The 14,291-nt window shown below is 45.3% G+C and overlaps 1 protein-coding gene across 19 annotated transcripts in view; it reads left to right on the forward strand.

The window, feature by feature from the left end:
• Positions 1-14,291, forward strand: part of LOC106582286 (microtubule-associated protein 2) — a 182,022-nt gene that overhangs the window by 128,063 nt on the left and 39,668 nt on the right. For 16 of the 19 annotated variants that reach the window (XM_014165207.2, XM_045704737.1, XM_045704736.1 and 13 more), the window contains 3 exons: positions 8,012-8,098; positions 9,136-9,213; positions 10,836-11,057. In XM_014165207.2, coding sequence (XP_014020682.2) covers positions 8,012-8,098; positions 9,136-9,213; positions 10,836-11,057 — 387 coding nt within the window. The remainder of the gene's footprint in view (positions 1-8,011; positions 8,099-9,135; positions 9,214-10,835; positions 11,058-14,291) is intronic. The other 3 variants (XM_045704741.1, XM_045704747.1, XM_045704748.1) reach the window with 1 other exon arrangement.

Raw genomic sequence — 14,291 nt, forward strand, 5'->3', positions numbered from 1 at the left:
GTCTGGAGGGAGGGAGAGAGGAAGGAAAGAGCAAGGGAGGGAGGGATAGAAGGGAAGAGTGAGGGAGGGATAAAAGGGAAGAGCGAGGGAGAGAAGGTATCTGTCTAGGTGAAGGTGTGAGAGGTGCATGTCTTTCTGTCTGTCTGGAGGGAGGGAGAGAGAGAGGAAGGGAAGAGCGAAGGAGGGATAGAAGGGAAGAGCGAGGGAATCTGTCTAGGTGAGGGTGGGAGTGGTGCCATGTCTGGAGGGAGGGAGGGAGGGAAGAACGAGGGAGGGGGATAGAAGGGAAGAGCGAGGGACAGAAGGTATCTGTCTAGGCGAGGGAGTGAGCGGTGCATGTCTGTCTGTCTGTCTGTCTGTCTGTCTGGAGGGAGGGAGGGAGTTCATCATAGCTAAGCTGTAATCTCCAGAATAGAATGACGTTATGGTCATGTTAAAAGAAGCAGGATAGAGACCAAAGTAATAGAACCTGAAGATGGCAAATGCCTTTTCTCCTATGCATACAACATAGGTAATAGGGTACCAATTGACACACAGCCTTTTCCTGTGTGTGTTGGAATGTCACACTGTGTGGTTGATCTGCTAGGTCAGTCGGACTGAGATCAAAGAGGTGAAGGCTGGAGGTTCCTCTCTAGATTTCTTCCTAGGTTCCTGCCTTTCTAGGCTGCCTGTAATGGCTGCCTTTTCCTAGCCACAGTGCTTCTACATCTGCATTGATTGCTGTTTGGGGTTTTAGGCTGGGTTTCTGTATAAGCACTTTGTAATATCTGCTAATGTAAAAAAGGCTTTATAAATACATTTGATTTCATTTGGTGGAATCTGTCAATAATCTGTCAGTACTTTCTCAGTGGGTCTGTGGTTCATTTCTCTCTTTTTTTCTTCTCCTCACTGTCCGCCTTATGTCTCTCCTGTTCAGCATATTAGATTTATACTGAACAAAAATGTAAAAGCAACATCTAGTACAGTCAGTCCCATCTGTGTTGGACCCATCTTTCATGAGCTGAAGTAAAAGATCCCATGAATGTTCCATACGCCTCAAAAAGCCTGTTTCTCTCAAATGTTGTGCACAAATTTGTTTACATCCCTGTTAGTGAGCCTTTCTCCTTTGCCAAGATAATCCATCCACTTGACAGGTGTGGCATATCAAGAAGCTGATTAAACAGCATGATCATTATACAGGTGCACCTTGTGATGGGAACAATAAAAGACCACTCTAAAATGTGCAGTTTTGTCACACAACACAATGCCACAGATGTCTCAAGTTTTGAGGGAGCGTCCAATTGGCATGCTGACTGCAGGAATATCCACCAGAGCTGTTGCCAGAGATCTGAATGTTTATTTCTGTACCGTAAGCCGCATCCAACGTCGTTTTAGAGAATTTGGCAAGTACTTCCTACCAGCCTCACAACCGCAGAACCACAACAGCCCAGGACCTCCACATCTGGCTTCTTCACCTGAGGGATCATCTGTGACCAGCCACTGGACAGCTGAGGAAACTGTGAGTTAGCACAACCAAAGAATTTCTGCACCAACTGTCAGAAACCGACTCAGGAAAGCTCATTTGCGTGCTCGTCGTCTCCAACAGGGTCACCCATTGAGCATGTTTGGGATGCTCTGGATCAACGTGTATGACACGTGTTCCAGTTCCCGCCAATATCCAGCAACTTTGCACAGCCAGTGAATAGGAATGGGATAACATTCCACAGGCCACAATCAACAGTCTGATCAACTCTATGTGAAGGAGACGTGTCGCGCTAGATGAGGCAAATGGTGATCACACCAGATAGTGATATATTTTTTTTTAAGGTATCTATGACCAACAGCTGCATATCCGTATTCCCAGTCATGTGATATCCATAGATTAGGGCCTAAGGAATTTATTTCCATTGACTGATTTCCTTATATGAACTAAACTCAGCAAAAAAAGAAACGTCCTCTCACTGTCAACTGCGTTTATTTTCTGCAAACTTAACATGTGTAAATATTTGTATGAACGTAACAAGATTCAACAGCTGAGACATAAACTGAACAAGTTCCACAGACATGTGACTAACAGAAATGGAATAATGTGTCCCTGAACAAAGGGGGGTCAAAATCAAAAGTAACAGTCTGGTGTGGCCCTCAGCTGCAGTGCATCTCCTCCTCATGGACTGCACCAGATTTGCCATTTATTGCTGTGAGATTGTTACCCCACTCTTCCACCAAGGCACCTGCAAGTTCCCAGATATTTCTGGGGGGAATGACCCTAGCCCTCACCCTCCGATCCAACAGGTCCCAGATGTGCTCAATGGGATTGAGATCCGGGCTCTTCGCTGGCCATGGCAGAACACTGACATTCCTATCTTGCAGGAAATCACACACAGAACAAGCAGTATGATTGGTGGCATTGTCATGCTGGAGGGTCATGTCAGGATGAGCCTGCAGGAATGGTAGCACATGAGGGAGGAGGATGTCTTCCCTGTAACGCACAGCGTTGAGATTGCCTGCAATGACAACAAGCTCAGTCCGATGATGCTGTGACACCGCCCCAGACCATGACGGACCCTCCACCTCCAAATCGATCCCGCTCCAGAGTACAAGGCCTCGGTGTAACGCTCATTCCTTCTACGATAAACGCGAATCCGACCATCACCCCTGGTGAGACAAAACCGTGACTCGTTAGTGAAGAGCACTTTTTGCCAGTCCTGTCTGGTCCAACGACGATGGGTTTGTGCCCATAGGCGACGTTGTTGCCGGTGATGCCTGGTGAGGACCTGCCTTAAACAGGCCTACAAGCCGTCAGTCCAGCCTCTCTCAGCCTATTGCGGACAGTCTGAGCACTGATGGAGGGATTGTGCATTCCTGGTGTAACTCGTACAGTTGTTGTTGCCATACTGTACCTGTCCCGCAGGTGTGATGTTCAGATGTACCGATCCTGTGCAGGTGTTGTTACATGTGGTCTGCCACTGCGAGGACGATCAGCTGTCCGTCCTGTTTCCCTGTAGCACTGTCTTAGGCGTCTCACAGTACGGACATTGCAATTTATTGCCCTGGACACATCTGCAGTCCTCATGCCACCTTGCAGCACGCCTAAGGCACGTTCACGCAGATGAGCAGGGACCCTGGGCATCTTTCTTTTGGTGTTTTTCCGAGTCAGTAGAAAGGCCTCTTTAGTGTCCTAAGTTTTCATAACTGTGACCTTAATTGCCTACCGTCTGTAAACGGTTGGTGTCTTAACGACTGTTCCATAGGTGCATGCTCATTAATTGTTTATGGTTCATTGAACAAGCATGGGAAACAGTGTTTAAACCCTTTACAATGAAGATCTGTGAAGTTTTTATATTTTTACGAATTATCTTTGAAAGACAAGGTCCTGAAAAAGGGACTTTTCTTTTTTTGCTGAGTTTATAACTCCGTAAACTCATAACACAGCTTAACACCCCGGCCGTCCTATAATCTAAGCTTGATGCCCTCAATCTCACACAATTTGTCAATGAACCTACCAGGTTAAACCCCAAATCCATAAACATGGGCACGCTCATAGATATCATCCTGACTAACTTGCCCTCTAAATACACCTCTGCTGTTTTCAACCAGGATCTCAGCGATCACTTCCTCATTGTCTGCGTCCGTAATGGGTCCCCGGGTCAAACAACCACCCCTCATCACTGTCAAACGCTTCCTATCCTGGAAGGATATTGACCTCATCCCGTCAGAAGAGGATGCCTGGTTTTTCTTTAAAAGTGCTTTCCTCACTATCTTAAATAAGCATGCCCCATTCAAAAAATGTAGAACTAAGAACAGATATAGCTTTTGGTTCACTCCAGACTTGACTGCCCTTGACTAGCACAAAAACACCCTGTGGCATACTGCACTAGCATCGAGTAGTCCCCGCGATATACAACTTTTCAGGGAAGTCAGGAACCAATACACACAATCAGTTAGGAAAGCAAATGCTTGCTTTTTCAAACAGAAATTAGCATCCTGCAGCACTAATTCCCCAAAATTTTGGGACACTGTAAAGTCCATGGAGAATAAGAGTACCTCCTCCCAGCTGCCCACTGCACTGAGACTAGGAAATACTGTTACCACTGATAAATCCACAATAATCGAGAATTTCAATAAGCATTTCTCTACGGCTGGCCATGCTTTCCACCTGGCTACCCCAACCCCGGCCAACATCTCTGCACCCCCCACAGCAACTTGCCCAAGCCCCCCTCCGCTTCTCCTTCAACCAAATCCAGACAGCTGATGTTTTGAAAGAACTGCAAAATCTGGATCCCAACAAATCAGCTAGGCTAGATAATCTGGACCCTCTCTTCCTAAAATGATCTGCCGCCATTGTTGCAACCCCTATTACTAGTCTGTTCAACCTCTCTTTCATATCATCTGAGATTCATAAAGATTGGAAAGCGGCTGTGGTCATCCCCCTGTTCAAAGGGGGAGACACTCTAGACCCAAACTGTTACAGACCTATATCCATCCTGCCCTGCCTTTCTAAAGTCTTTGAAAGCCAAGTGAACAAACAGATCACCGACCATTTCGAATCCCAACGTACCTTCTCCTCTATGCAATCTGGTTTCCGAGCTGGTCACGGTTGCACCTCAGCCATGCTCAAGGTCCTAAACGATATCATAACTGCCATCGATAAAAGATAGTACTGTGCAGCCGTGTTCATCGACCTGGCCAAGGCTTTCGACTCTGTCAATCACCGTATTCTTATCGGCAGACTCAACAGCCTTGGTTTCTCTAATGGCTGCCTCACCTGGTTCACTAACTACTTCTCAGATAGAGTTCAGTGTGTCAAATCGGAGGGCCTGTTGTCCGGACCTCTGGCAGTCTCTATGGGGGTGCCACAAGATTCAATTCTTGGGCCGATTCTTTTCTCTGTATATATCAATGATGTCGCTCTTGCTGCGGTGATTCTTTAATCCACCTCTATGCAGACGACACCATTCTGTATACTTCTGGCACTTCTTTGGACACTGTGTTAACAAACCTCCAAATGAGCTTCAACGTCATACAACACTCCTTCTGTGGCCTCCAACTGCTCTTAAATTCTAGTAAAACAAAATGCATGCTCTTTAAACGATCGCTGCCCGCACCTGCCCTCCTGACTTGCATCACTACTCTGGACGGTTCTGACTTAGAATATGTGGACAATTATAAATACCTAGGTGTCTGGCTAGACTCTAAACTCTCCTTCCAGACACATTAAGCATCTCCAATCCAAAGTTAAATCTAGAATCGGCTTCTTATTTCACAACAAAGCCTCCTTCACTCATGCTGCCAAACATACCCACGTAAAACTGACTATCCTACCTTATCTCAGCTCACAGGTCACCATAGCAACACCCACCCGTAGCACACGCTCCAGCAGGTACATTTCACTGGTCATCCCCATAGCCAACACCTACTTTGGCCACCTTTCCTTCCAGTTCTCTGCTGCCAATGACTGGAACGAATTGCAAAAATCACTGAAGTTGGAGTCTTATATCTCCCTCACTAACTTTAAGCATCAGCTGTCAGAGCAGCTTATCGATCGCTGCAGCTGTACACAGCCCATCTGTAAATAGCCCATCCAACCAACTACCTACCTCATCCCCATATTTTTTTTTTCTGCTCTTTTGCACACCAGTATTTCTACTTGCACATCCTCATCTGCCCATATATCACTCCAGTGTAAATTGCTAAATTGTAATTACTTCGCCACTATGGCCTGTTACTGACTGTACATTTGTTTATCCCATGTGTAACTCTGTGTTGTTGTTTTTGTCGCACTGCTTTGCTTTATTTTGGTCAGGACACAGTTGTAAATGAGAACTTGTTCTCAACTGGTCTACCTGGTTAAATAAAGGTGAAATATAAATAAATAAATAAATAAATAAATAATTGAAATTGTTGCTTCTTGCATTTATATTTTTGTTCAGTACATCAGGCACAACATTACTGGGTTGAAGAGAGATTGACATTGAAGATATGAAATCCAGTTTTATGATCTTGATCTCAGGGTGATCTGAGGGTGTTAATTGATGTCTTAGATTTTCAGTATCGATAGTTTTTTTCTATTTTCCAGCTAGTTTGAGACTACTTGGCATGTATAACTTCTACTGAAGTTGTTAAAACAGACTCTTTCAGGTTTTCACGTTTTCTTGAATAGTTTTGTGTTGATTGGATTAAATTGACTGCAATGACACTTGGGTTTGGCAGTGGTACGTATTTGTCAATGTCTGTATGACACTCTCCTTTTCACTCTGAAATGGAGCCACAGAAAGCAGGATCATTTGAGTGGGTGAGTGTGCTGTGTGAGTGTTCCCAGAAGACATGTTTGTGTGTGTGTTGGTACACGTGTGTGTGCCTTCGTGTGTGTCTGGTGGGTGGAAAATGGTCCTGAAACAGCTCCACGTCGTGACCACCAAAGTTCTCCACCGCCAACTAACTATTCCCACTGAAATACACTGTTGCTATGTCAATTACACGGTTTAGAAGACTGACATTCTCAAAAACACTAAATGATGACAGTGAAACTCATGAATGTAATATAAAGGACATGATATGGATGTACAGTATATATTGGAGTCCATATGCACAGGAATCATGGATGTATGGCTGTCCAACTACAACATACGGTATATCCACAAACCCTACCCACACACATGCACACACTAGGGCTGGGAAGTGCCAGGGACCTCACGATACTTAGGTGCCATCTACGATATGTATTGCGATTTGATACTGCGACGTTATTGCGATTCAATGTTCCAAACATATTGCTCACTATATGTCTGCTGCAGAGAGATGAGAGAGCCATGAGAAAATGATCACTTATGGAAATAAAAGAGCTGAAAACATGTTTGACTCACCATTTAGAAAGAAGATTGAGACCAAGCTATTGAACTGTGGTTGATCTTTTTTGGTTACTGTACCACCAACAGAATTTTGCTCTGCCCGGTGTAGCCCTGAATGTAACCCCTCATGTTCATTTGACCAGTAGGCCTATGGTCTCATGAGTCTTCTCAAGTACACCCTGTGGATAGGTCCTAGTACCCCTGGTTGGGAACCACTGCTATAGAAGGAGAAATACAGCCGACTAGCACTAGCTAACGTTAAAACTGGAATCCTTAATGGTGAAAGTACCACGTCGGTTTGCATTATTACAACAACAAAGACATTCCCGCAAACAATGAATACTGTTTATTTCCCTTGGACATCATTGCACGTGTGTTAGAACAGCATCATATGCGCTGCAATTTTTTTTCCTTAATGTGTGACGCTCCACCAGAGCTCCCCACCTTTGCTTCGTCAAAAACATTTTATGTTAGGACAAATAATGTCTGACAGTTTTTAAACCTCGAGTACACTACTGCTGTGCAGGAAAATTCTCAGCAACAAAATAGTGATCAAATTAAGATCCTACATCTGTATGTCTAATGGGTAAAGACATCATCTACATTAAATAGTTTCTGACCAGTGGAAGGTATCTGGGTCGTATTCGTTAGTGCACACCGTAGCAAAACATTTGGCAATGAAAAAACTAAACATGCTTCCTTTGCTTTGTTTGGCTCATAGTTAGTACGACCCTGGGCAGACCACACAATTGTTGGCTCAAAGTTATCTGCCAATCACAGGCCCAGGCCCAAGACCATTTCTGATTGGCCAGTAGTTGTGGCTGCTGTCTTCTTGCCTGAAGCTGTGTTTCCATGGCGATTTCTGCAGTTAGAACGCTGCCAATGCTCCAAGTATAGATTGAAGAATAGATTGTTTAATATGCAGAGAACCCCCAAAAATTATAATCAGCCTTAGATAGACAGAAAGCAATCATTAAATGCATTATCAATCAATAAGGACAGATCTTAAGTTAATATTTAATTGACATACTATGATTGACAAGATATGGTTGGTTTAGACATGTCACTGACGTGTGTGTGTGTGTGTGTGTGTGTGTGTGTGTGTGTGTGTGTGTGTGTGTGTGTGTGTGTGTGTGTGTGTGTGTGTGTGTGTGTGTGTGTGTGTGTGTGTGTGTGTGTCACAGAGCAAGTGTCTGCGCGGATTGTGCAGGAGGTGACAGCCGAGGCAGTGGCAGTACTGAAAGGAGAACAGGAGACAAGACTGCCTTCAGGTACGCACACACATACATACATACATACACACACACACACACACACACACACACACACACACACACACACACACACACACACACACACACACTCTTGACATGTGCCGGCCCTCCCCACCCCTCCAGAGGAAGCATAGCGATTCTGAGTGTGAAACAAGAGGTCCTTTTGGCTGATGTCAGTGGACAGAAATGGTGCTGTTGGGGTGTATGAGTGTAGGGGTTAGAGATCCGTGTCAGGTCCGGACAGCTGTCAGAGTAGATCTACCATGGTGGTAGTGCTGGGGGAGTAAACCCAGAGCAGAGCATATCCCAGATCAGCCCTCTGGAGGCCACATAGCAACACTGACCCTCAACATGTAGTAGCCTCTCTCTATCCCCGGATGCGACGTCTGTCTGTCAGCACATCTATGGCATCATACATCTATGGAGGGTTAGTGTGGGAGCCAGCCTTGACGTCACTGAAGGGAAGGTTGTAAGGACTATGCTGTTTTTTTAAATTCTGAATTGCTTTATAAGGATGCCTGTAATGTACTTGTATTACTACTGTTAGCTAATTCACTATTACAGTTCATCACATTTCCAGCAGAGAATGCTCATTGGAGGAATTACTCAGCAGAAAACAGCCATTATAGTATTTATTCACATCTTTACTATTTACAGTGACTTTCAGAGGAGCTTTAAAGGATTAACCAGAGAGAGAGGTAGGGAGAGATGAGAGAGAGAGAGAGAGGTAGGTAGAGAGAGAGAGAAAGGTAGGTAGGGAGAGAGAGGTAGGTAGGGGGAGAGCGAGAGAGAGAGAGAGAGAGGTAGGGAGAGAGAGAGAGAGAGAGAGAGGTAGGGAGAGAGAGGGAGGGAGAGAGAGGTAGGGAGTGAGTGAGTGAGTGAGAGAGAGAGAGAGAGAGAGAGAGAGAGACTCCAGGCTTCATCAACTACTACCTCGACGCACACACACAGACCATAATGCACAGATACACACCCAGATACACACCCAAACGTCACTCCCTATACATTGTCTCCCTCTGTCTGGTTTTCTGTAGTTGAAGACACGGCGAACCTGCCTCCCTCCCCTCCTCCCTCACCTGCTGCTGAACACTGCTTCGGACCCCTGGATCAAGGTAAGGTCTATAGAGAGAGATGAGGGAGAGAGTGATGAGAGAGAGATGTGTTATCATCATGAGTGAATGTGAAGTGGAGTTGTATTTGACCGTGCTGAGACGACTTGGAACACCATTCCTCTGCCCCATTGGAGGATACTGTATATGTCACCTTCAGAAGAACCAATCACAGAGGCTCCCGACCTGGGTCATATGGTTACACAGAAACAGGAAACCAAACACAGGAAGTGTTTCTTAGACATTCATTCTCTTTGAACAGAAGTCCTCTCCCTTCTCCTCATTTTCCTTTTTACCACGGATTTAGAAATGCTTTCACCTCCATCACTTCTTTACCTCAATCCCTCCATCCACAAGCCCATACTCCTTCATCCTCACCCCTTCCCTGACCATTCGTCTTGGAATGCCAGTGCATGACCTTCGCATGACCTCACCCATCCTCACTCTTCCTCACCCCCCACCGGCATCCTTCCTCTCCCCTGACTTTCATCATCCACCCCTCCTGTCCTTGCAGATATAACTCTGGTAGCCTGTTTGCCTTCCTAACCTCTCTTGTTTCCACTTATGTGTATTTGTCTTTATTCTTCTGTCCTGTGTTTAAGCATGTCTTCTTGTTAGTTTTTCCTTGTTCTCTGCCCATGCTTGTTTGTCTTCCTGGTTTGTTTCTGATCGTGCCTGACCTGATCTGTGTTTGTTTAGTCAAGTCTGACTGCAGTGGACATGTGACCTATGACAGAGATTGTGGGAGGAACCAGCCATGCTCAGACAGACTGGTGGTTGAATTTACATGTTAGCTACATAGCTTCCTGATGTTCAGAAAATGTAAACTCCCTCTGTTCCTATCTTATTACGTAGCAATCTCCCTTATATTTAAATATCTTTATCAATTCATATAGAAATTGAAGTATGTTTATAAAAGAACACCTTGGCACCACTGTTTTACTCAGGGCAGTGAGTAAATACCTCAGCCAGCAAGCAAAGTTGTCGGCCCACAGCACTTTGCTCATCAGTACTGCAGCAGTCGGCCCAATAACATTAGCTTTCAATGGATGTCATTGTTACATTGCTTTACATCACGGTCACTGTTAAATTGTTCTGACTATGTGGTCCCATCTTCTCTCTGATTATGGCAGACCCCAAACTCAGTCACTTTCAGTTGCTGGTCACTGTCCTGTGTCTTTGTCTTGTTGCTTCTCTCTCTCTCTCTCTCTCTCTCTCTCTCTCTCTCTCTCTCTCTCTCTTTCACCCTTTGTCTTAGTTTTCCCTTGTTCTCTCAATCTTTTTTTCTCTTTATCTCTACTACTTTCTCTTCCTCGCTCTCATCAGTCTCTCTCTTTCTCCCCAACTCTAAGTCCCTCCCTCCCTCCCTCCCTCCCTCCCTCCCTCCCTCCCTCCCTGTGTGTTTCTCTGTGTGTGTCCAGATTTCCCCTGCAGTACGTTCTTCTCCTGTGTGTCTGTTCTTTGTCCCTCTACCTCCCTCCCCCTTCCCCTTCCTCAATTTCTTTCCCTCCCTGTCTGTTTCTCTGTGTGTCTTTCCCTCTCCCTCTCCCTGTCTGCCTCTCTCTCTTTGTGTGTCCAGATTTCCCCTGCAGTACGTTCTTCTCCTGTGTGTCTGTTGTTTGTAGATGTAGGGGATGAGGAGGAGGAGGCCTGCCCTCTCCACCACTTCCAAAATTCTCGGGAGAGGTGCAAGTTCCTCGCCCCCTCCATCTCTGTGTCTATGCCCGAGGATGACCCCTACCACTCTGACGAGGAATACTATGATCACCCCTTGTTCAGCCCTGAGTGGGATCGCTCGGTCTCCTCTCGGCCCTCAGTGCCGGCCGCTGCCTTTAGACAGATCCAAGGTGAACCGCGCATGGTTCCTCTACGTACGCCATTCTTCCTTCCTATCTTCCCTTCTTCCTCCTACCTTCCTCTTTCTCCCTCTCTTTTACCCCGATCCCCCTTTTCTGTGGTTCGACCAATAACCTCCGTCTTTCTGTCCGTCCGTCCGTGTGTTTGTTTGTGTCCCTGTGGTGTCAATTAGTTCAAAGAATCTGAGCACTTTCATGTTTTGTGATGTTTAGATGATCTAGTTTGTTGTGATTTATCTCAATCAAAGCCATTTGTTCCCTGTAGTCGACTTTGCCTCCGGAAGCATCCCATCACTTATCAAAGTGATCCGATGAATATAAACCTAACTGATTTCATTTTTAATTTGAACACAAATTTGGCTGAGAAAATTCTTAAACCTACATGTGCATACTTGCAAGGATGCATATCATAAAATGTTTATGCATACAGGTAAAAAAAAAATGCCATATGCATATCACGTAATCAGAGTGGCATGCAGGCGCAGGACTTGCTGTGGTCCAAATGGCTTGCAGCAATATACAGAAGATTGTTGTGCATGAACTAAGACTTGTTCCATGCACATGTTTTCCTCTCGACCGGTCTGTGACATCTTCATGCCATGTGTTATGTCTCTGTCTGTCATCGCTCCCTCAAAGACAAACTCATCCCTGAGCCCTCCCTTCTCATGTGTCCCACCACCCGATCATACACACACACACACACACACACACACACACACACACACACACACACACACACACACACACACACACACACACACACACACACACACACACACACGTTGTAGATCACCGGATCCACAGGACGATGTTCAGCTCAACTCACACACACTGCACTGCAAATACACACACATGCTCTCAGAGGACACACAGCACACACACTCTCAATACACTCTCTCACAACTCCAAAAGGCTTATAGTATTAGTCGACAAAGACAAGTCCTTACTTAGCACCTCATCAAGGCTGAAGTTAATGTTTTCTGTAGTAGGCTGGATGAAGGGGCTCCATGTACCACAAACATCTGAGGGGGTGATCCGGAAGGTGGCTTGGTCCCCTGCAATTTTACACTTTTCAAACACCTGAAACAGCTTTTTGCAATATAGAGCCATAATTAATATGCTTAATTCTATGTAAAAAATATGTATATTTTTCTGCATATCCAAGCATATCTCTTGAGCTGTCTGTATCCTCCTGACTGCAGTTATTTTTTTTAAAGAAACTAAATATGCTTCTCTGCATCTGCTAAAATCTGGGTAAAAGATTAAAAGGAATGTGAGACTTATTCATTACATTTAGCTATTGCTTGCTTTTCTAAAGTTTGCCAACAGGCATCCTAGCTAAGATAGTTAGACAAGTTAGCAACACTAACTTGTGGCTCCTGAGTGGCGCAGCGGTCTAAGGCACAGTATCTTAGTGCTAGAGGTGTCACTACAGACCCTGGTTCAATCCCGGGTTGTATCACAACCGGCTGTGATCGGGAGTCCCATAGGGCGGCGCACAACTGGCCCAGCGTTGTCCGGGTTAGGGGAGGGTTTGGCCGGGGTAGGCCATCATTGTAAAATAAGAATTTGTTCTTAACTGACTTGCCTAGTAAAATAAAAACTTGATTGATAGCATGAAATGGCTTCTTGGTAGCTAGTTGGGAGATTGGGAACCTATGTGGGCATGCTAAAGCCAACTTCATAAAATGTCTAGGTGGCTTGTATTATTACAGAGAAACAACGCGTCTATGTCTCCAGCTTGCAGACTGTATAAAGGCGTCAGCATGCTTCAGTTTGGCTGGTGCCTAGCCGATCTCAGCTAGCTGAACCGAATGAGTGTGCTCGCATACTCCCTTAAAAGACCTTCGCTTGAAAAACGAATAAAAAGCGGCAATAGTACTGTTTGTCCATTTTGAGACACCATAGCCAGTATACACTTCTTAAAAATACAATTAATCTAAGATAATTAATGACAGATTTTTTTTAGGTTTGACGGTTTTGCCATGGAGAGCTTAGTCGTGCAATTTTGCATTTGTCTGGGATGTTTGGTACGGTTTTTCTCAAGTGAAAAAATGTATGAGGCCGAGTCGTCTCTCGTTGAATGACAATAGGCACTTCATTGAAGAAACCCTACTATTTACCAAATCGCCAACAAGGGGGCGTAGTCTTCGGCTACCGACTTAGGCTTGCCTCAAGAAAAAAATGTGTGTGCCTGAACAGCCATAAAAACTCTTGCCAAAGTTCAAAACGAACAAAAACGTCACAAAATGTCATCATAATATACTGTATGCACTAACTGTTCCAAACTGTTTCGGCCAAGAAGCGTGCGGACGCCATAAGGCATCAGTCCTCCTCTCTATCTCCTCTCCCTGTGCAGAGAGTGCCCCTGCTGTGATGTGACCCAGCAGGCTGTACACTGCTGCCACATCCAGTCACTGCCCTGCTCCACAGACACACACACACACACACACACACACACACACACACACACACACACACACACACACACACACACACACACACACACACACACACGCACACACACAGGCACACACACAGACACACAGCAGCACAGACTCCTGGCGTAATATAAAACCCTGGCGAGGGCAGGCGTAACGCTGCCGCATAAAGCCTGTTGGGTTGAGCAGCATCTTTCTGCCTCTAAGCAGGATTTCAGAATCTGAATTTGCACCTCATCGTCAGCATGACAGCTTAGGAGTTAGGAGCAGAGGCACCCCCGGCCCAGAGTTAAAGAAATCAATCGCACATCACTGTGCAGAGCATCCTGCGCATGCAGAACAGTACTGCAGCACTATATACTGTAGCCCCTTTATCCACAGGGAATGGATTCGGGAGATGCAATAGAATTATCAAACTTTAGGTGTGTGTGCTGATCACATAGAGAGGATGTGAGGATATGATTGTTGGGGGATCTGTTTCGTATCTTCTAATGGTTTGGAGGCTTGATTACTGTTCCAGGACTGATCCTTGAACAGTGATAAAGGACATGTTCTCCTTGGAGCCACTGTCTGTCTCTGCCTCTGCATACACTATACTATCTAGAACCTGAAAGGGTTTTTTGGCTGTGGCCTTAGGAGAATCCTTTGAAGAACCCGTTTTGGTTCCAGGTAGAACCCTTTCCACAGAGGGTTCTACATGGAACCAAATAAGGTTCTACCTGAAACCAAAACGGGTTTTAACTGGAAATAAAATGGTGTTCTTATGGGGACAGCCAAAGAACCC

This window comes from Salmo salar, chromosome ssa21 (genome assembly GCF_905237065.1).
Source record: "Salmo salar chromosome ssa21, Ssal_v3.1, whole genome shotgun sequence".
Classification (NCBI taxonomy): Eukaryota; Metazoa; Chordata; class Actinopteri; order Salmoniformes; family Salmonidae; genus Salmo; species Salmo salar.